Source organism: Papio anubis, chromosome 3 (genome assembly GCF_008728515.1).
Source record: "Papio anubis isolate 15944 chromosome 3, Panubis1.0, whole genome shotgun sequence".
Taxonomy (NCBI): Eukaryota; Metazoa; Chordata; class Mammalia; order Primates; family Cercopithecidae; genus Papio; species Papio anubis.
The window spans coordinates 24,282,261-24,303,272 of NC_044978.1; the positions used below are offsets into that span (position 1 = coordinate 24,282,261).

General features: G+C 40.7%; 1 protein-coding gene across 5 annotated transcripts in view; it reads right to left on the reverse strand.

Moving 5' to 3' along the window:
* Positions 1-19,751, reverse strand: part of KLHL2 (kelch like family member 2) — a 113,728-nt gene extending 93,977 nt beyond the window's left edge. For 3 of the 5 annotated variants that reach the window (XR_002522291.2, XM_021938924.2, XM_021938925.2), the window contains exons 1-2: positions 19,410-19,694; positions 6,940-7,065 (exon numbers count right to left, since the gene is read on the reverse strand). Coding sequence is in view for 3 of the 5 variants with exons in the window: in XM_021938924.2 (XP_021794616.1) it covers positions 6,940-7,065; positions 19,410-19,435 (152 nt within the window). In the remaining 2 variants the exon portion in view is untranslated. Of the gene's footprint in view, positions 1-6,939; positions 7,066-19,409 lie in introns of all 5 variants that reach the window. The other 2 variants (XM_021938923.2, XM_021938926.2) reach the window with 2 other exon arrangements.
* Between the last annotated feature and the right edge of the window lie 1,261 nt (positions 19,752-21,012).

A 21,012-nucleotide genomic window follows, 5' to 3' on the forward strand; every position in this document is an offset into this window, starting at 1 on the left:
TCTTGACCACTACACAAAACCTAAAGCTATACGGTTTTAAGATCTGTTAAAGTTTGAATAAAACAAGAAAGAGAAACAATAAATTATAAATAATAATTTACTTTTTGACATACTATATACTAGAAATTATTTTTAAGTTCTATATATAGCTAATAAAAGCTCCAATTTTAGTGTTAGCACTACCTCTACAGAATATTTTTAAAAATCAAAGTTTGCTCATTCATTCAACAAAGTACTGCAAGACCATCTCTGCCCTTAAGAAGACCAGCAGAAAAAACTGGCAACGCAAAAATTATAGGAGAAAGTGGAAAGCACCGTAATAAAGATATTATGGAAAGGTGGGTGGGGGTGCATTTAAATCAGACTGGGGGTCAGACAGGGCTTGCTGCAGCTATTGACCTTAAGCTGAGTTCTAAAAACAAGTAAGAGTCAGCTGGATCAAGAATGAGCACAAGAATCCCAAAGAGAACACTATGTACTACTGCATGGAGACCTGAAGCAGCAAAGCAGAATGTGGAACTGTGGGCCAAGAAGAGTGGGGAGAGAGAAGGGTGGCAGCAAAGAAACTCTGGTGGGAGGTAAGCACGGTCAGCCCAGCATGCATGATCTCTCTAGAACAAAGCAATCCAGGTTTCTCTTTTGTGACCTGGGGATTTGAACACAAGATGAGTCAAGTGCGTAAGTGCATCTTTATGCCTATTTTCCTTCTGTCAGTAATCCCTCCTAGTGCTTTAGTTTCAAGATGGAACACAAGTGGAATTACACTTGAACACCTCAAAAATCACATAACTAATTACATTTGCCTTCAATTACAATTATTCATTGATCCAAACCTTCTAACATAATACCTGCTGGCTGTCACTTACATTACTGACTTGGCCTTACTGATTTATTAGTTGATGTAAGTTAACTAATAAGGTTAAAACACTGCTAAAATATTATGCAGCCACATCCTGGGTTAGGTCCCAGAGCCACTTTACAAATTAAGGACATGCTTAGTTTTAGTATTCAATTTTTTATCTGTCTTCAGTAATAACATATTTTAAAACAGCATTAGAGATGAGAGAGCTAACAAACTCTTACTAGTTTGTGTCACTGAGTATACAATGAGTGTATATCAGTGTGTGTACATTGAGTCTGGCCCTTACCTCTTTCCAAATTTGCATGCTTACAAGAAGCTGAATGACTTTTGAGTGAGAGAGCTACGAATGAAAAGTCTGGCACTAAAAATAAGAAAAACTTCTTTTAGCAGCCCATATGCAAAGTCTTCCATGGTGAATTTCTGAGTTTATGTTCCTATTACTGAAAATCTAATGAGGGAATAAACTGTAGGAAAAGAAGGCCTTCAAAATAATGGAATAAATAAAGTTGTTATTTAGCAAAATTTGCATTTATTCATTCATTCATCAAGGACTGTGTGAGCTTACCAAAATAAACAAGATTAATAGCCATGACAGTATGAAGTTTACAGTCAGGTGAGGGAGACAGAGAAGGAAATAAGTGATTATAAAATGAACCCATGACTATTAAGATGGGACAAGTGTGGGATATTTGGAAACACACAGGAGAGGCTAGGCCCAACCTTACGGGAAAGCTTCAGAATGAGGTGGCTTCTAAGCTCAAATCTAAAGTGAAAAGAAAGGAGTTAGATAGGCTTAATGTAAAACTCAAATAGCACAGAATAAAGAAAGGCACTCCATCTCCTAAATAAAATTATATCATGAAAATTGGTCCTTCTCAGGAAAAAAAAAAAACAAAACCTGCTTTGAAAAGGCATGAAACATGCCCGAGCATACTAAGGAATCCTTGGGGTTTCTGATATAAAATGAATGAATTCCTAAGACTGAGAAAAATCTGTCACTGCTTTTAAAATGCACAGTGTCTATCTTCGTAAAAGTAACATACGCCTCACAACAGGGTAAATGTAGTCAATAATAATTTAATGATACATTTAAAAATAACTAAAAGAGTATAACTGGATTGTTTATAACACCAATGATAAATGCTTGAGGTCATGGACACCCCATTTGTACCCACAATTGTACTCAAATGTGATTATTATACATTGTATATCTGTACCAAAATATCTTAGGTATTCCTGAAGAAAAAGGGAGGCTCACTTAAGTTCACTGTTTAATTCACTTGCCATCTAAGTAACAAAGTATGAATTCATACAAGAGCCACAATAACAATTTCGCCAAAACTCAACAGCCACAAATCAAATTTTTTATGGATGCACAACAGATAATCTAATCCTAGTTAGTAATATAGGTCCCATGATGCCTAAAATCCTGGAGGAAAAACACAATAACCACTCCTTTAAGAAGGCACATCAGGCTATTTTGCTTAAATATCTTCTGGAATGTTAAGAACTGCTGTTATGAATGAACAACTCAATATTTATGGGTTATGCAGGATATAAAGGTGAACATTTGAATTGCTTCATATGATTCATCCTTACCGAACACTTTCAACTCCTAAATATTAAGGATCAAACTTATATTCCTTGTAAAGAAAGCTAATAGGTTGTGCCCCCATCACTAATACTCATTGAAATTGTTAAAGCTCAAATACAGTCTTATCCTATAGCCTAAAAAACAGTAGTTTTTCTTTTTCTTTTTTTTTTTTAATTGTAAAGACAAAATGCCACCAAAGACAGTTGCTCTTTGGTCATCTTCAAAAGCTAGCCATCTAATTTTGTCAATAAAACTTATCTGGGCCAGCCTGGCCAACATGGCAAAATCCTGTCTCTACTAAAAATAAAAAAAATTAGCTGGGTGTGGTGGCACACACCTGTAATCCCAGCTACTCAGGAGGCTGAGGTGGGACAATCACTTGAACCCAGGAGTCAGAGGTTGCAGTGAGCTGAGATCGCGCCACTGCATTCCAGCCTGGGTGGCAAAGTGAGATTGTCTTGAAAAAAAGAAAAAGAAAAAACTTACCTGGGGTACAGTCTGCTTCTCTGTCCCCTCTATAGACCTAATACAGTGTGTTGCACATTATAAGCACTCTGCGAAGATCTATTGGGTTTTGAAAACATTGGTGTTTTGAAAAATTTCCCCCATCCACACTCGGGAAACTTAGAGTTAAGAGCTGAATTTCCCACCAGAGATGCATTGCTGTCCTAAAAGCCATCCTTTCACAACTCCAACATCATTAATCTTAGCACGACGCTCCGTTTCTCAGAAGCCTTCACTGAATCCCACTGCCCAGAGGATTAAGTCCAAATTCATCATACTAGTTAAGCCTGCCACAATTCTGCCCTTCTCTTGCTTCCTAACCTTTCTGCACAGACTCCCCAGGATGAACCCTTGATTCACTTTATCCAACAGATGATGTTTAGTCCCTCCCTGGCTTGTGCAATTAATTATACCAGGAAAGACCTTCCCACTGCATCCCCTCAGTGAATCCTGCTGCACTCCCAACAAGGCCCAACTGAAGCCCACCTCTGTGGGCTATGTGAATTTTCCTCGTAAGAATCCTTCTGGGCACCCACGATGTGCACACTTTTTCACTGCCTCATCCTCCTCTGTCCAGCAGCTCTCTAGACACTCAAAGGGCATGGGCTAAGTCTGATACTGTTTTTGGATCCCACATAGCCTTTCAGGCGTATTAGCTGATTAGGTGCTCACCAATACTTGTTGAATACACTGTTTACATGTGACTGCAGGGTTTTTAAACCAAATAATTTCAAGATATTCAAGCTCTTACTAGGCTGGGATATAAAGCTAGGTCTCTGAGCCTCCTGTCTAAAAACAATTAGTTTAAGAAAACAATAAAATGTCACATACTTTTTCTATCAAACAATTTTAATTCTGTAACTTAAACCTTACAGAACTCCTGTCTTCCTACCCCCATTCCCACAGCCACACTTTACATCAGCCATAATTGAAAGTGACTTTTACTCCTAAAATTTTGCTTCCATCAGCCGAAGGTTCACATTAACATTCTTCGGCATACAGCCGTTGCTCTACCACTTTGAGGTTAGAGCCCAAGGGCAGAGTGGTGAGAACAAGGAAGTTCTCCCTTCCCAGAAGTCAGGAAACCACTCTCAGCTACCCTTTCTGGGCAACAGGAAGTTGACACAAGGACAGGAAATAATTAATGATTTTCAGCTGTACAAGGAATAGGCCTCTTCAGAGATTTTTTTTTAAAGAATTACTCAAAATGGCTATAAGATTTAAGAATGGAAGGGAATGACATTTTTAAAAAGGTCTGATGAACCCCAACAACAGTCCATTTTTAAAAATACTGTTGGTTGGCGCTTTCATTGAAACAATCCAGGTTATAGACCTGGCAGCCAACACTCTAGCTATTCAAAGGTCATTCTTTGTTCTGAAAATCAGCATTGACTACCAGCCCAGTGACATACTAGCTGCTGAAAGGGTGCCACACGAAGAACAAGAAGGTACTATCTGACAGTTATACGGTTTACATCCAAAAAGGGGCAAACAGATGAAGGAAGACTGGAGCTTATAAATAATCCTAGGGCCAGGCAAGGATACCACAGGGCTTGCAGGTAAGCAGGAAAAACATCTCTAAGCTGAGAATGTCAGAGCAGCACGGAACCTTAGACACCATCCTGTCCATTCCTCTCATTTTATAGTCAGGCTCAAACAAGTAAAACAATTGGCTCGAGGCCAGAGTCTGTCCCAAAACTCGGGTCATTGACCCCAAGGGAAGGAGCACTTGGTGTTACCTTCCCCGCAGTTTAGTGAGTCATGCCCAGGTCAACAGAGACCCACTCATATTAACACCAGCAGAACGCCAAGGCTACCTGCGCCCCACCCATAGGAGTGGGGAAAAAGAACATTTGAATAGTCTATTAAAAGTCAATCTTTTTAGACTTCTCAAAGAGAAAAAACAGCCATTAAAGATCCCAGTCTTAAAACAACCAGACTATTTTTCTTACTTTTCTTACAGTTCCACTTAGTAACCAATGCATTTTACATTCTAATAACTACTGTCAAAACAGGATTAAAAACCCGAAACAGCACCCTCAGACTTGCTGGATTATCCCAGCTATATAGTCTCCCAAAGAATAAGTGAAAACCCACATTTTGAAAATGTCAAAGCAGTACTAGAAAACAAATCAAATGATCCAATATTCAGTTTAACTTTCTCTTATCTCTCTCGAATCCATTCTCCACCCAGCAGCCAGTGTGTTCAAAATATAAATCTCATCAGGTCACATTCCTGCTTAACACTCTCTACGGGCTTCCTCTCAAGGCAACTCTTGATTAAGACCAAAATTTCAGGACCTCAGTCCAATGGCCCCTCCTACCAACTCAGCTGCCTCTCCTGTGTGATTCCGCCACCATGTGCACTGCAGCAACACTATCAGTTCCTCCAATGAGGTCGGCTCCTTCCTACCCTAAGATGTGGCACAGCATTCCCCATGCCTGGAACACTGTTCTCTCTCTCCTCACTCCCATCCTGACTTTATCTCCTTATCTTCTTTTCCTTCTAGATATCAGCATAATTATTCCTGTCTTCTCAAGAAAGCCTGTCCTGACCACTGTTATCCACCTTTCTGGCACCAGCAGCCCTCCTTTGCAGCACATACTGTTATTACAGTAAATTATTTTTGTGATTTCTTTGATGAATGCCTGCTTCGTGCAGTCACCTATGGGCCCACGAGGGTGGTAACCATATTTGTTCTTGCTCACCATTGTACCTACAGTACCTAGTAGATAAATATTTATTGAATCACTAATTGAAGAAGAAACAAACAAATGATGGGCCTAAAAGGGAGAGTTTTTAGGAGGCATAGAAAGATTAAGGGAAGGTTTAATCCGTTCTTAGGCTTTCAGCATTTCAGATAGATATATGCAGAATACTTTAACAAAGGGAATGGTGGGAAAAAGCAGATCTTTCATAAAGTGCTAATAAAACCCAAGACTCTTAATACATACATTAGCCTTTTAATTTAAAAAAAAAGTTACTCATTTTTCAATCAACTTTTAATACTACTTAAAAGTTGCAGTGATCCTTAGTACACTTGAGATCCTTAGTACCTCAGCAACAGGCAGATCACTGTCCCCTAAAACTACCACCACTCCCACAAAAAAAATGGTTACATTTTTCTCTGTCTAAAAGTTTATTTCCATATTCTTTGCCACGGTAAGTTAGAAGCCCTAGACCAGGCCGGGCGCGGTGGCTCACGCCTGTAATCCCAGCTCTCAGGGAGGCAGAGGCGGGAGGACAGCCTGAGCCCAGGAGTTCAAGACCTGCCTGGGTAATATAGCGAGACCCCATTCTCCACAAAAAAAAAAAAGGAAAAAAAAAAAAAAAAAGACAAAAAAAAAGAAGTCCTAGACCAGCACTGTCCAATATAAATATAATGCAAGTCACAATTTTATAGTAATCACATTAAAAAGGTAAACAGAAACAAGATAAATTAATTTCAATAATATACTCTCTTATTTTTAACTTTTAAAAAAGAAAATAGGGACAGGGTCTCACTATGTTGACCAGGCTGGTCTCAAACTCCTGGCCTCAAGTGATCCTCCTGCCTCGGCCTCTCAAAGTGCTGGGATTATAGGCATGAGTCACCATACCTGGCCTACTATATTCTTTTTAACTCAAAATATCTAGTATATTATCATTTCTACATGGAATATATTTAAAAGTATTAATAAAATATTTGCATTTCTTTTTTTTTGCATTTAGAAATCCCCCGTGTATTTTTCACCTCCAAACAATTGCATCAGACTAGCAGGATGGTTAAGCAGTTACCACACAATAGAGAAGCCCCACACCATCCACACTTCCGATAAATTATTTGCTCTCTTCCTTTAAAAAAACTTGCAGAAAAAGCTTTTAATGTTCCATGTACCAGACAAAGCAACAATAGAAGGTTGATTATATACTCACTACAAACAACTGAAAAATAAAGGGACGAAACCAATGGTTGCATGTACATTAGTATAATGATACCTTCTTAATTCGTTCATGACTTTGAAAGCTTTCTTCATATGCCAAGGATTCACTGTCACTGGGCAGTGTTTTTCGGTATTATCATCTTTTGAATCGAGAGGCTTCTGATGACCCTGCTTTGTACATCTGTACATAAAAGAAAAGAACAAAAACAGAAAAAGGTCTTATTAAAGATCATTTAGTTCAGCTTATCAAACTACAAGAGATACAATGAATGTCTCTTTCCTTACTTATTTAGAGGAAGTCTCATGGACAGAATATCCCAATGTAAGGTTAAGACAATCGAGAACAGTTTCTGATAGACATTATGGTTTCAGTTAAAAAGTGGGTAATTATTTCCCTGGTGTCAAAGTTCTGTCAAAGATCAACACAGAATATTCAGTAAAAGTGGCTTAGCAGATATCTCCAAATAAAATTGTTGAGAAATGATCTTCTCCACTGGAAATTAACTTTCTTTTACAAACTTCCATAGTTTGTAAAAAAAAAAACTTCTATGTTATTAACAAACCAAGACAGAGCAGGATCATATTTTACACAAACTTCAGAAACTTAGAATCTGATTTAAATTTTGCTCTCTACCTGCCAGGATATATTTACCCCATATATTTTGGACCTATACTAACAAGAGATTAATCAAGATTAATCATGTTAGCTAATAGTTATTGAGTATTTACCATATGGCAGCCACTGTGCTGAGTAGTTTACTTTCATTATTTAGTTAATCCTCACAACAACTCTCTGAGCAAATTACTATTATTATCCCCATTTAACAGATGAAGAGAATAGTTTGAGTAACATGGTAAATGGTAGGGCTGGGTAAAAGTATGGCCAGTCTGATTCTCCATCTTATTCTTTTCACTAATATTTCAATACCATTTCCTACCCTGAACAGTGAATATTTAAATTTACATTTTTTAAGCACACAAGGCTATACTAGCATTGCTACATGAATTATTCTTTCAAGACTTAGGACCCAAAAATTAACCCAAAAAATCAGGGTCCAATGAGGAAGGGGGCAGAGAATTAACTGCAAATTAACGAACACAAGAGAACTTTTTGAAGTGATCATTATAAAACTTTATAAATTTATTAAAAATCATTAGATTGCACAATTATAATGGGTGGATTTATGGTATGTAAATTATACCTCAATAAAGCTATTACATAAAAAATCAGGGCACCAATTTTTTAATCAGGCTTAAAAATGAAGTCTAAAAATATCATACTTGTATATATATCAAGGAACAAGCAAACATCATTATTAATTGCTGCACTTCTCTTCCTTTCCTGACCCATTTCTAAAAGGATGATTCATTTTTAAACATTATCGTTCATTAATTCATTCAGCAATTTTTTTTTAGTGCCAACCATGTACCAATCACTATTCTTAAGGCACTTGGAATACATCAGTGAATAAAACAAAGATCCCTGTCCTCATAGAGCTTGGAGTCTGGTGGGGGGAAGCGGAAGACAACACAAGTCAGGGAAGCAACTGGCATGTTAGGAAATGGTGTTAAGGAAATAGAAAAAGCAGGGCAGGGTGAAGAGAGTGAGAAATGTGGGGATGGTGGAGGGGTGTAATCTGCAGTAAACAGGGTGCTCAGGGAAGGCCTAGTTGAGAACTGAGATTTGAACAAAAGACTAGGGGGGTGGAAACGTCCAGATGGAAGTAGTAACTACAGCAAAAGCCAGTATGTACCTGGTATATTCCAGGAACTGTGACCCATGCAGCTTGAGCAAGAGGCTGGGGCTGAGCAGGAGAGGGGAGTGCAGAAAGGGCCTTTTAGGATATCCTAAGGCCTTTCCCTTTGAGTGAAATGAGGAGACACTGCAAAAGAGTGACACAATCCGACTTATGTTTTCCAAAGACCACTTTGGCTGCTGGTTGAGAACAGTTAACAAAGGTCAAAGATTAAAAGGGGGCAACTATTTAGCAGGATATTACAGTAATTCAGTAAGAGATGACAGTGGCTTAGGGAGGATAGTAGCAGTGGAAGTGATGAAAACTGGCTGAGTTCTGGATATTTTGAAGATACAACCAACAAGATCTGTTTAAACAACCCTATGACATGTTGAAGAAAGTCAGAATGACTCCAAGTCTTTTGGCCTGAACAAGAGAAAGGACTGAGTTTCTGTTCATTAAGTTGGGAAAGGCTGCAGGTAGAAACTGTTTGAGATAGGAAGATCAAGAGCTGTTTTTATACAAACTGGTTTTAAAATATCAGACATCCAAGTGAAGGCATCAAATCATCAGATAAATATTGGAGTCTAGAGTTGGAGAAAAAAGTTTAGCTGGAGGCAGAAATGTGGGAATCACTGGTTACATGGATGGTACATTAAGCCATGAAACAAGTACTCAACATTAAGATAATCTCTAAAATTAACCAAACCCCAGGCTCCAGGATCAGCACTAATTGAAGCACCTGCCTCTCTGAGGGCTTGCCTACTACAGGTGCCCGTCAGTTCTACTTCCTCACCACTTGACACTTTTTAAGAGGCCTAACAAATGAATTAACGCAAGGCTCTACCTCCACAGGGAAAGCCCACAGCTGAAGTGGGAGAATAAGGAGGTTCCGCTCTACTCCCTACGGCCTCTTGAAGGTGTGTGTGTAGGGAATTAGTTACACCCAGTCTAAGAAAGGAAAAGCACTGGTAAGTCTAGAACCCAAAAAGATGGCAGAACATTCACGTCTGGAGGGAGAGGACTGGGGAAACACTTTATGGTATAACACAGATATTCTCATTCTACCTATAAAGGAAATTATAGGAAACCAGGGAAAGGAGAAACTGCATAGGTATATGCAACCCATGTAAACTTTCTAACCATGTAACACTGAATGTCCATATATGATAGCAAGGCAATATTCACTCTATATCTACTTCTAGTTTAATAATTTAGAAGGTGCAACAAAGGGAGTATGTTATACTGAGAATTAACAAAACTATCATAAAAGAATTTTCAGTGTCTGAAAGCAGAAGCAAAAGCAACTCTGCCCCAGAAAGAATATCATTATTTAAGAGTCACGAGTGTTTATACTTGCTTAACAACTTAGGAATTAAAATTCCCTGCATTGGAGAATTCACTTTAAGACAGCCGCCATACAACAATCAATGCCCATATTGGTGCTCTCTTAACCTGTTTTCAGCTCCTCCTGTTTCTGATGTACTACAGAAACTCTGCAAAGAAGACTTTATTCAAAGGCTTAAAGGAATAAGTAAGAAAAAACACTGAATTTTTTTAAGTGTTCTCTGTACTGAGAGTCACTTACAAATATATCACCCCTTTCTGCAAACGTCCATTTTCAAAACTAATGCCCTTTCCATAAATTTCCATTCCCTGTGTGGCTTTATGTTAGATGGCTTCTCATTCAGAAGCAGAACAGAAAATGAAGCATAATGTCTAAAACTACAGACGTGAGAAATATATATATACTAGGAACAACCACTTAAGTGAGAGGGAAAGGTTTACCCTTTAGGTTGTACCACATTAAATCAAGAATTACACCTTTGCCCTGCTTCCCTTCTGAAGCAAAGTGCTAGCCTTTTCCAGAAAGGCTGCTCATTCTGAGAACCGTCTTCCTTAAAATACCTGAAGATATTTTTCCAAGTTCCTTTCACCTTTAACTCTTTCCCCAACTCTGAGACTCCTCAAGTAGTCTGGCAATTATCCAATAGCCTATTGTTATCAACACATACTCTAAAATAGTTGAGGTTTCCCAGGGTTTGGATCCCAGTGTACTGCTTGCTAAGTTTTTTCATAGATATCCTAAAGCCTTCCTTCAGCGACTGACTTCTGCAAATTCCCAGCTGTGGACACGGGTGGCTTCTCAGATGAGATGACTTTCTGACTCTGCCTAAGAATACACTATTGATGATAACTGAATTCTCAGAGAGGAAGAAAATAAAGACTCTAACACGGCTGTCTCCCTCAAATAGTCAAGATTTCCAAACCAGGCAAAGGTTTAAACCTACTGTAACAGTTCTGAGAACACCACATAAATGAAGTAAAACTTCTTTAGATATGTATTATTGACTTTGGAACAATGGTTTTTAGCAGAGTGAAAGAGAAAGATCAGAATTACCCAAGCAATTTTTTCAAGCCACAAATAACCACCCCTTCTCACATGAAAAGTCACACAAGTCCTTTTTAGAATTAGCTATACGTACATGATGGCATCTCCAGGGGTATAGGGTAAAGCCAGCAATGCGTGATTTTTAAAAATAATCATAACAACACAAGTCATGTAATATGTCCTGCCACCAACTTACCTCCCACCTCAGAATCATCCCAGATTAAAAACAAATGCTTTAGAAAATATGTTGCATTTTTAGAAAAAAAAAAAAAATGCAACTATTCATGTGAATAATGCAGCTGCGAAGTTTAACAGGGGATCTGAGACATTTTGACATTTAGGACATAAATACTTGGCCCTTGGGTGGCCACCATCACTGTTCTCCCCTTTGCCTGTTCACCTCAAACGCTGCAAGACTCCCCTGCTTGCAATGAGTCACCCACAATTACTCACAAATTTCTGCCAAGTTCACATCAGCAGCTGTTGTTTTCAAAGTCAACATCCATACCGTACTGTTTTGACGTTCCTCCATTACTTTATAATATTTCTTCTATTTCTCTGCTGTCTTCCCAACTAAACTTGCATTCAGAAGCGGGCATCTTACTAGCATTGCTCTCATACACAAATCCGGGACATCAGAAGTAGAGAGTCAACCATAACTAATATTTTAACTAAAATGTGTCATGTCATTCTACAGTTTCTCAACAAAATACTCTCACATCCTTCAAACAAATAGCCACTATATTACGAGGCTGTGAAGGTAGAGGACTTTCTCAACTGGAAACACATTTGGGTCTACGGTAGGGTTGTGATTTCAATTTTTGCAGTTAGCTAAGGCAAAGAGACACACTGCAAATTTTCTTCATATGTCTGGAATTTAAACTTTTATTAGGTATGGAAACAGCAGACTAATCTACAAACATATTGCCAAACAAATACAGCTTTTTAAAAATGTTAACATTTGCCTTATAGACATGTAAGAACTTGGAGTAGGTCTTCAGTATGTAGACCCTTAGAAGTGAATATGAGGTATCTTGTGAGATAAAAACTTTGATTTCTTTTTTCTTTTTATTACTCACTTCTCCGAGGGAAAAAAAAAAAAAAATCTGATCTTGCATCAAGTCATAGGATGCCTTTCAGACAATATCATAATGCCACTGAATACTTTAAATACATATAGTTAAAAATTATTTTTCTGATTTTCCAGAGCTGAGAAGGAAACATCTAGAAAAGCTTGAATTGCCAAATTTACTAAAATATATTAGCAGTTAAAAAGCAGAGCCCTGAACTCACTGAAGGGCAGAGGGAGGTATTAAAGAGCATCCTTTTTCTCCCTTGTGCGGCTGTATGTTAAGTGTGTAGGGAAGCTTTGGCAGGAGGAGGAGGTTGGGACGTCTGAGGTGGAGAGGCTGATGGAAGTTGGAGTATAATTGCTCTCTGATAGTAGAACAATAGAGCTGTAAAAAGCTCTGCTTCAGTTCTACTCAGCTTTCTCTCCCTCTTTCCCTCCCACCTACATGACAAACAGAACACAATCAGGCACTTTTTGTCCCTGACAGTGACTATTACCAGGAAAAGGACCAGGGTAAAAGCATGTCTTATGCAAGATCAATCTCCTAAGGAATATTTTATAAACAACTAACAAAGCATTGTCAGAGTGGGATATTTGTGAGGGGCTACAATAGGGAAAAGGGGGTCGATGATCCATTTCAAACATGTCCATTTCTTTTATCACTTATATTTCTGACTTTTCTTTTGCCCCCTTCCTAGTATTGCCATCACTTGGTTGGCAGGGGGCGGCAATATGACTCGGCAATTCAGCTGACTGGGATACATTTTCTAGCACTTGAATGAAAAGGTACTAGATGAGGACCAGAATCAGAAAGAAGCCCTAAATTGTGGTTCTGTCTATGCCAAATACTAACCAAGAGACCCTGGATTAGTCACTTAGCCTCTGTGGGCTTCAGACTACTTATAAAATTTATTTCACAAATATGTCTGATGTGAAATGTAATATGAAAGTCGGCCGGGCGCTGTGGCTCAAGCCTGTAATCCCAGCACTTTGGGAGGCCGAGACAGGCGGATCACGAGGTCAGTAGATCGAGACCATCCTGGCTAACACGGTGAAACCCCGTCTCTACTAAAAAATAGAGATGTGGCGGGCGCTTGTAGTCCCAGCTACTCAAGAGGCTGAGGCAAGAGAATGGTGTAAACCCGGGAGGCGGAGTTTGCAGAGAGCTGAGATCCGGCCACTGCACTCCAGCCTGGGCGACAGAGCCAGACTCCGTCTCAAAAAAAAAAAAGAAAGTCAAAGATAATAATACCTCACCTACTTATCTCAGGGAGCTGTATAGGCACTATATGAATGTAAGCAAAGTTTAGAAGAAAACTGTTGAGTTGAGTTCAGGAGCTAAGCTGAATATGCAGATATATTTTTATGGATCTTATTGGCCTTCATTTTTAATTGCAACATTCAATTCAAAGTTAATAGCAATATTCAAAATGACCAAAGCTAATAAATTAAGTATTTGTTTAAGTGCTGCCTAGATGCCCACTGCATGCCTTGTACTAAGAAGGGTAAGAAACATTAGGAAGGTTGAATTGAGATCTTCCTCCATTTACCATCTAAATCGGAAGGTACATGGGAAACCACCAAAGAATGGCACAAGTCAGTACACAGGTGCAGCGACAAACACTATAGGAATGCAACGATGAGCTGGAATGAGTTGGAGTAAAGAGCAAAGACTTTGTGAAGGAGATGGGGCTCCAATGGGGCCTTGGAGGAACTTCAAGTTATTATAACAGCGGAGGGAAGAAGAGAAGCATAGGAAAAGGCTGGAGGATCCTGGCTTGTGGACAAGGGAGAGTTTTAAAAGCACGTGATGATCTTGCATATATAGGATAAGATAAAATGATGGAGGGCTATGATTGCCTGAGTCTCTGGTTTTGATAAGTCAAGTCGCTTCACATGGCTCTAAGATGTTGGAGGGTCAAAACAGTATGGGGACTGAAGGATGAGGACAGAATACATACAGCTCAATAGAAGACCAGTGAAAAACTTCAGGTATCAAGTGATGAAATCCATTCATCAGAATAGTAGCAACCAGAATGGACACTTGAAATCAAGACTACAGTTCCTGGGGACTAATAAGATATGGAGGATAAAGAAAGAGAGAGAAATCAAAGACTATTCCAATGTTTTGGTTATCAGGGACCAGAAGAATGGTTACCCCATTAAATAAGTGAAAATGTTATAAAATGAAGTCAGTTTCTGACCGAACATCAGTTTTGGATATGTTGGGTTTAGAGGTATGAGCTAAGAGTAGAGATGTGAGAAGTTCAAAATTCCACACCAAAGCACAGACCTAGAGCCCAGACTTAAGATATAGATGGAGCTAGAACTCAGAGATTAACAGTCGATTGAAAAGAACTGGCCAAGGCCTACTTCTATGAGGAAATACTGCCCACAAACAGTGATAGAAGAGAAGCCATGCAAGACAGAAAAAAGTGATTCAACAGAGAGATTAGAATCCCCGTTTTTCTAATACTTGATAAGCTTGAGAAAGTAACTTAAACTCTACTTCTTCAGCTGATACATAAGACACCTACCACTATAAGGTTGTTGACAAGATTAAGTGAGATTAAGTGATAAAGTATGCAAATCACATTTAGCAACCTAAAAACCAGAGAAGGAAAACAAGAAAAAGAGCTATCATAAAAAGCAGGGGCTTGTTTTTCAAGGTAAAATCAGAGAATGGAACTGGTCAAAGGAATATTTTAGCAAATGCCAACAGTCCGAAATGTAAGAAAGTACAGTGCATAACACACAAAAAGTATATTGACCCCCTCACTGCAGCAATTATCTCAGGGGAAGAATTCAGGAATGCCTTTGCACTTGCTATTCTCTCTACCTGGAATGCTCTTCCCCCTCTAGATTGTGCTAAAATATCACCTCGCCAAAGACACCCTGACCCTATCTGAACTATTATTCTTATCATTCTCTACCTTTTATCCTGCTTCATTTGTATTTACTGTACTTACTACTAACAATATTACATATTTGTTTGCTATTAGTTTCAATCATAGGAAAAGGAACTTTGTTTTCTGAGATATCCCCAAAATCTGGCCATAGTAGGCACTCAATAAATGTAAATTAAAAACTCAGACTGCCTCATCATAAAGAGTAAATGCATTTGGATTTGGTAGAACACTACAGAAATGCAACTTAAAGTGAATTTCCTTCTCTGGATCACCTTGAAAAAACCTTCTGCCTGATCTTAAGAAAGATGTTCAGTGGTCTTCATAAGCACTACTAATGTAAATTCGTAACAGCCATAGATGAATAAACTTACAGTCACCTTTGGAAAAGCACATTTACTAATATTTACTGAATGCCTACCATGTACATCAGAAAAAAGGTTTGGGGCATTCTGTGGGGAGTAGGTGGAGTGATTTTCCAGCATCAGAAATTTTTTAAACTACCACATAAATGCTACCTATTTCCAGAATTCACTTCTTAAGTTCCCAAATGCGCCTCAAAGTTGTCCCTATATGTAACACTTCCTTCAGCACACATTAATCCACATGTCTTCTTTCACCATTACCTTGTTTGTGGGCCATTATTACTCCTAAATATTTTAAACATCTTTGCCTATCACTGGGGAGATTCACCTATGAAATGATAGATGCCCAATGTACATTTAATTAAACAAAAATAAGAATACACTCCAATGCACTATAATAAACAAATGAATACTGGGTAACCCATAGCAAGGTTCCAAATTCATAGCAACTGAATCTTAGAAAGAACATTAAAGGTCATCTGGTCCAGTGGACTGCAAATGTCAGGCTTCAATGAACTTTTTACTGATCCATGTCAAAATGAGGACAAGGTAATAAGTTTTCATAAGGCTAAATGTTTTAAATTTAAAGACAATCCTTTAGTCAGATTATATCCTTCCTTATATTTGAGGAAGGATATTAAAATGTTTTTTTCTTTCATAAAAAGATGGTGATAGTTGATCATTGTTTTATAAATAATTCTTTTACTTAGCAAAACAAAAAACTTAGGAATTGTTAGACTTCATTGTTTTTTTCTTTTTTAAATTTTACAGGTCAGTGAAATTCAAAAATGTGAGAACGTCTGCTCTAATCCAACCAATCTTCTGCTGCCTAAATGCCTTAGAATATGGTCAACAAGTTGTTTATCTGCCTATGCATGAACACCTCTGATGACAAGTCTCTAGTAATGTGGAACCATCGACTGAAAAAAGATACAGTTCTATCTGAGGGATGTTTGCTTAGTTTTGTGAAGGAAAAGCAAAAACATCAAGGCTTATAGAGAGTAAGCCGACTTGTGAAAACAGAGCCAGTAAAAAAACAAATGCCAAGAAAACTGATCAGTAAGAGAAGATCAGAGGGATGCACTCAGGCCTATACCTCACAGTCTTCCTTCAACTTATTATGAAAATCCTTTACGCAAATAACTATAAAAGCCAGACTGTAAAATACATTCCTAAGGTCAGGGCTGGTCAATTTACATTTCCTTTTGCACATCTCAGTTTACCATCTGAAATTCTTTTACTAATCTACATCTAAACTGCATCTCTCAATTTACTACCTGAAATTCCTTTACTAATCTACATTTAACTTTTTAGTTACACACCTTTCAGGTTTGATCAGAAGCAAATGTAACACAGTCTCAATATCACCCAGACCCCAAAATGAAACAGAATCTAAACGCCACATATACTCAAGTATGCAAAAAAACAATAAGCAGAAATATATAGTCCAACAATTTTTAATTATATGAGAATTTAAAGGATGAGAAGTTGGAGGCAAGGAAGGAGAAAAAGTACAAGAGATCAAAAGCTAATTTCAAGGAGTCCATCCTGAAGGAAACAGGAATGGTGGGTACAGATGCCTGACATCCCTCCAAGACAATGTGCCAACGGGCCAATGGAGAACAAGGTGCGATCTGAGAACAACGTAAATCTGGATGTTAAGAGAAACACAAGCAAAAGCACCACGCACAGTGCCAGGCAGAGACAGGCATTCAAACATTTGCAGATTGAACGCATTAATAAACAGACACTTACACAAAGAGAATCTGGGGCCGTGCTTCCAATCACACCATCCAAGGCACTTTAAGTCCAGGTCAAACATCTTTCTTTGCCTTAAAGCTCAGGCTAAAAATCTAACTTTATAAAAAGCTGAGTCTTCCTAATAGTTTCCACTGGCCTCTGTCCTAGCCCAGCTCTGGCAGTGAGGCCCGGTCAAGTTCCTTCCTAAAGACACTGCCTGCAAGTCTCAAATCCAGCACATGGGATCCATGGTGGAAGGATGTTAATGGGAGTGGAGGCAAACAGGCCAAGGGGTGGCAAGGAAAAAAACTATTTCTGATCCAAAGAATGGCAAATAACACCATAACGAGTTCTTGAATTAGGTTTAATGCTGGATAGAACCAAATGAAAATAAAAACCTACTTGTATTTATAATTAAATAGATAGAAACAAAGAAAAAGTCTCACCAACTTTAGCCACCCATGATTGAAAGAAGTTTTAACAATTCTTTCATCCAGGCTGGCGTTCCAGGTTTCCCACTATATCTCAGCCTCTCACTGTTCCAGCACTATTGATGGAATCTCAATGCCAAAAAAATGGTGCTGGTCATCAAAATTATGATTAGCTGATCTACCCTAGAGTCAGTTTATCAATGTTTGAATGCATACATCAATTTCATTTTTTATTGTTTCAATTTAAATCATCTGTGTCTCTATTCCCTCCCTCCAGAGCCTACTTTTCCACCCCCTTCTTTTCACCTGCATTCTAAGATTCCCTTATTCTTTCCTTTAGTTCCCTCTGTTCCAAAAGTAAAAAGCAACTGCAGGAACTTATATAGAAGGCAGGTTTACTACAGATAACAGACCTACATGTTACATATTATATACCATGTGCTGTCTAAATACAGCTAGCATATCCTGCCTTAAGTGCTTCTGAGCCTGGGCAGACCCCCGTGTGCTCATGCTGCTGATGTAAACCATCCACCATCATATTTCCTACGAGTTCAGGTGCCTTCCTCCAGCCTGCTGAAGAACATGACCAAATCTCACAGCCCTCAAAGCCATAGCTATCGAGAGGTGACTAAGCCCCTGCTTCTGTCAGCCCAGGAAGGCCAAATCAAGAGTCTTATCGTCTACCCCCTAGATTTCCACGACCTGTTCCACTCAAGCTAAAAATTCTGAAACGCACTTTTAGAAACTGTCGTTTCAGAATCCTATTAGCTCTCCTTAAAGGGCTGAACATCAAAAAATTATTCAACCCAAGCCAAGTATCCTTATTTTGGCTGGAATTCTGCCAAATAACCACAAGAGGCTGGTGCGGTACAATTGGTATGGAGTGAAGCTTGCCAAATCTAACCGGAGAACGACAAGCCTCCATGAATAAGCTCTCATGAAAAGGTACACCATTCTTCAGAATGAGGTTTGTTTGCGATTTGAAAAGTCAGATTCAAAGGACTCTTGTTCCCTCCTAAGAGAAGAGGGAACCAAAATTGAAATTTTCGAAACTCCTGGGTATTTACAGTTCACTTTTACCAAGATGTTTTTAAAACTAAAAACTAGAATTTTTTTTTTAAAAAAACCTTTTTCTGAATAATGCAATAATGTCTTCTACATAATGTTTCAGCTATTATTTCTAGAAAGTAATTCTGTTGCCAGTGATCTTGAATGTACTTGGGTACCAACGAAAAAAGACACCTGTGCCTGGCAGGTCGATACGCTACTAATTAGCCCGAGGTACGAAGGAAACAGAAGATGCTCTGATTTCTGGATAAAACGTTCTGCAGTGCCAGGTAAAAGAGGTCACATGCCCTGAACGACCGCCGCTCATTTAGAGTGATGCAAAAGCTCCTCGGATATTAATTTTGTTAGAAATTCGGGGAATCAAGCAACCTAGAATCAATTCATTTAGACAGCGGGCGACTGGTACTTTACAGTTTCCTTTTTTCAACGGACTCAGTGCATCCTAGCTTGATCTCTTATAAAGGGGTAGGCAAGCTGGGCACCAGGTGCCCATGCATTTCAGGAAGGTACACACAGGATCGGCAGGGTCACCCATGCACAGCCCCACCCCGAATCTTCTATTCGCCCGAGATGGGGAAGACCCTTCCCCAGAAATCCTGGGCAGCGTTTTAAGTCACCGCCTGACCAGGCTGAGTTTCCGTCCGCGTCCGCTCCGGACTGCGGGCACAGCGCCTCGTCACGCCCCGCATCTCCCACCTCCCGCCGGCCCCGGCGGCTCCAGGCGGCCGTCCCCAGAGCTGCGCCCGCGGCCAGCGACACGCGCCGCAGCGGCGCGCTTATCCGCAGCGGCGCAGCCCGCCCGCCCGCTCACTCACGCGGGAGGCAGCGGCGGCGTCTCCATTGTGGCTCCTCTCGGGCTTCAGAACGCAGGCACCGACCGCCGCCGCCAGCACCATTCCAGCCGCGGACGCCGGCACTGCCCGCCCGCCGAGCCGCGTTCCATCCGCCCCGGAGGGGGCGCCGCGCTCTCCTCACCGCGCGCCACCACCTGCGGCGGCGGCCCCCGCGGCCATGGCCGGCTCGGCCAGGCGCGCTCCGTCTACTGCGCGGCTCCCGCGCTCGCCCGAGTGCGGGGCGGCGGCGGCGGGACCGGCGGGCGCGCGGGCTCAGCCACTTCCGGGTTTGGCCCCGGCCGGCGCCGACGCCGTGACGGGACTGCGATGCGGCCTCCCGCGGCTGCCGAGGACCCCTCCCTCGGCGCCTCCCCTTCCTCCTGCTGCTGCTACCGCTGCTGCTGCTGTTTCTGCTGCTTCTGGAGGCGGGCGGGCGCCAGCCGGGAGCCGGGCGGGCGTGCCCAGACGCTGGCCCGCAGGCCGGGACGCGGGCGGCGGCCGCCCACAGCGGGTCTGTGGATCTCCGGGACGGGGGCGCTGGAAAATGGGAGTGGAGGGGGTTCTCCGTGCAGAAAAAGGGCGGCCGAACGCGCGGCGTTCGGATAATGCCCGGTATCCACTTACTGCTCTGCTTCGCGGGCGTGTACACGTTATTCTTTTCATTTGAGCCTATACCCAGGGAGATGGGAAGGGTAGGCATAACCAACCAGTGCCCTTACAAATGGTGGAACTGAGTCAAGAAGAAATGATTTGCCTGTCCAGTGTCCCAAGCAAGAAGCTGTCCCTCCTCAGTATGCTATCCATTCCTTGGACAAGTGAAGTGAGCATCTGCTAGGCAAGGTTTTAGTGCTGGGGACGTGACAGCAAAACACAGCAAGTCTCTGTGCTTGTGGAGCTGTCCATCTAGACGGGATGACAGAAACAGAAAGTGATGCTTACCATGAAGAACATAAATGAGGATGAGGAGAGGTAAAGAGATTTTATAAGGAGTGATCAGGGAAGGCCTCTCAAAAGGCATGAGTTAAACAGATGGAATAACAGGGACTTTGAGTAATGCAAAGAATGCCCAGGGCAGAGGGAAGAGCAGCGTGGAGACTGCTAAGCAAGATCCTGCCTGCTTTGTTGAGGAACGGAAAGGAGAACAATGCAGCTGGTGGTTCTCCAAGTATGCCCGCTGGAAGCAGTAGCACCTGCGAACTTGTTAGAGATGCGAATTTTCCAGTTCCACTTTAGACCTACTGAACCAGAAACTCTGGGGGTGGGGCCCAGCAGCGTGCGCTTTAACAAGCTCTCCAGATGATGCTTGCTGGGGCCGCGAGGGTGGGAGACTCTCTAACGAAGCAGAGTGAGGTCAGGAGGACAGCGGAGGGAATGGGTGTGGCGTGGAGTAATCACAGATTACCCTGGCCTTGTAGGCCATGATGAAGGACTTGGCTTTTACTGAGATGAGAAGCAATTAGAAAGTGGTCAGTAGCTTGATCTGATCATTAAAAGGATGACTTTTCTGGGATTTGTTTGAAAATATCCCACAAAAAGACGGACAGAGGCCGGGCGCGGTGGCTCACACCTGTAATCCCAGCACTTT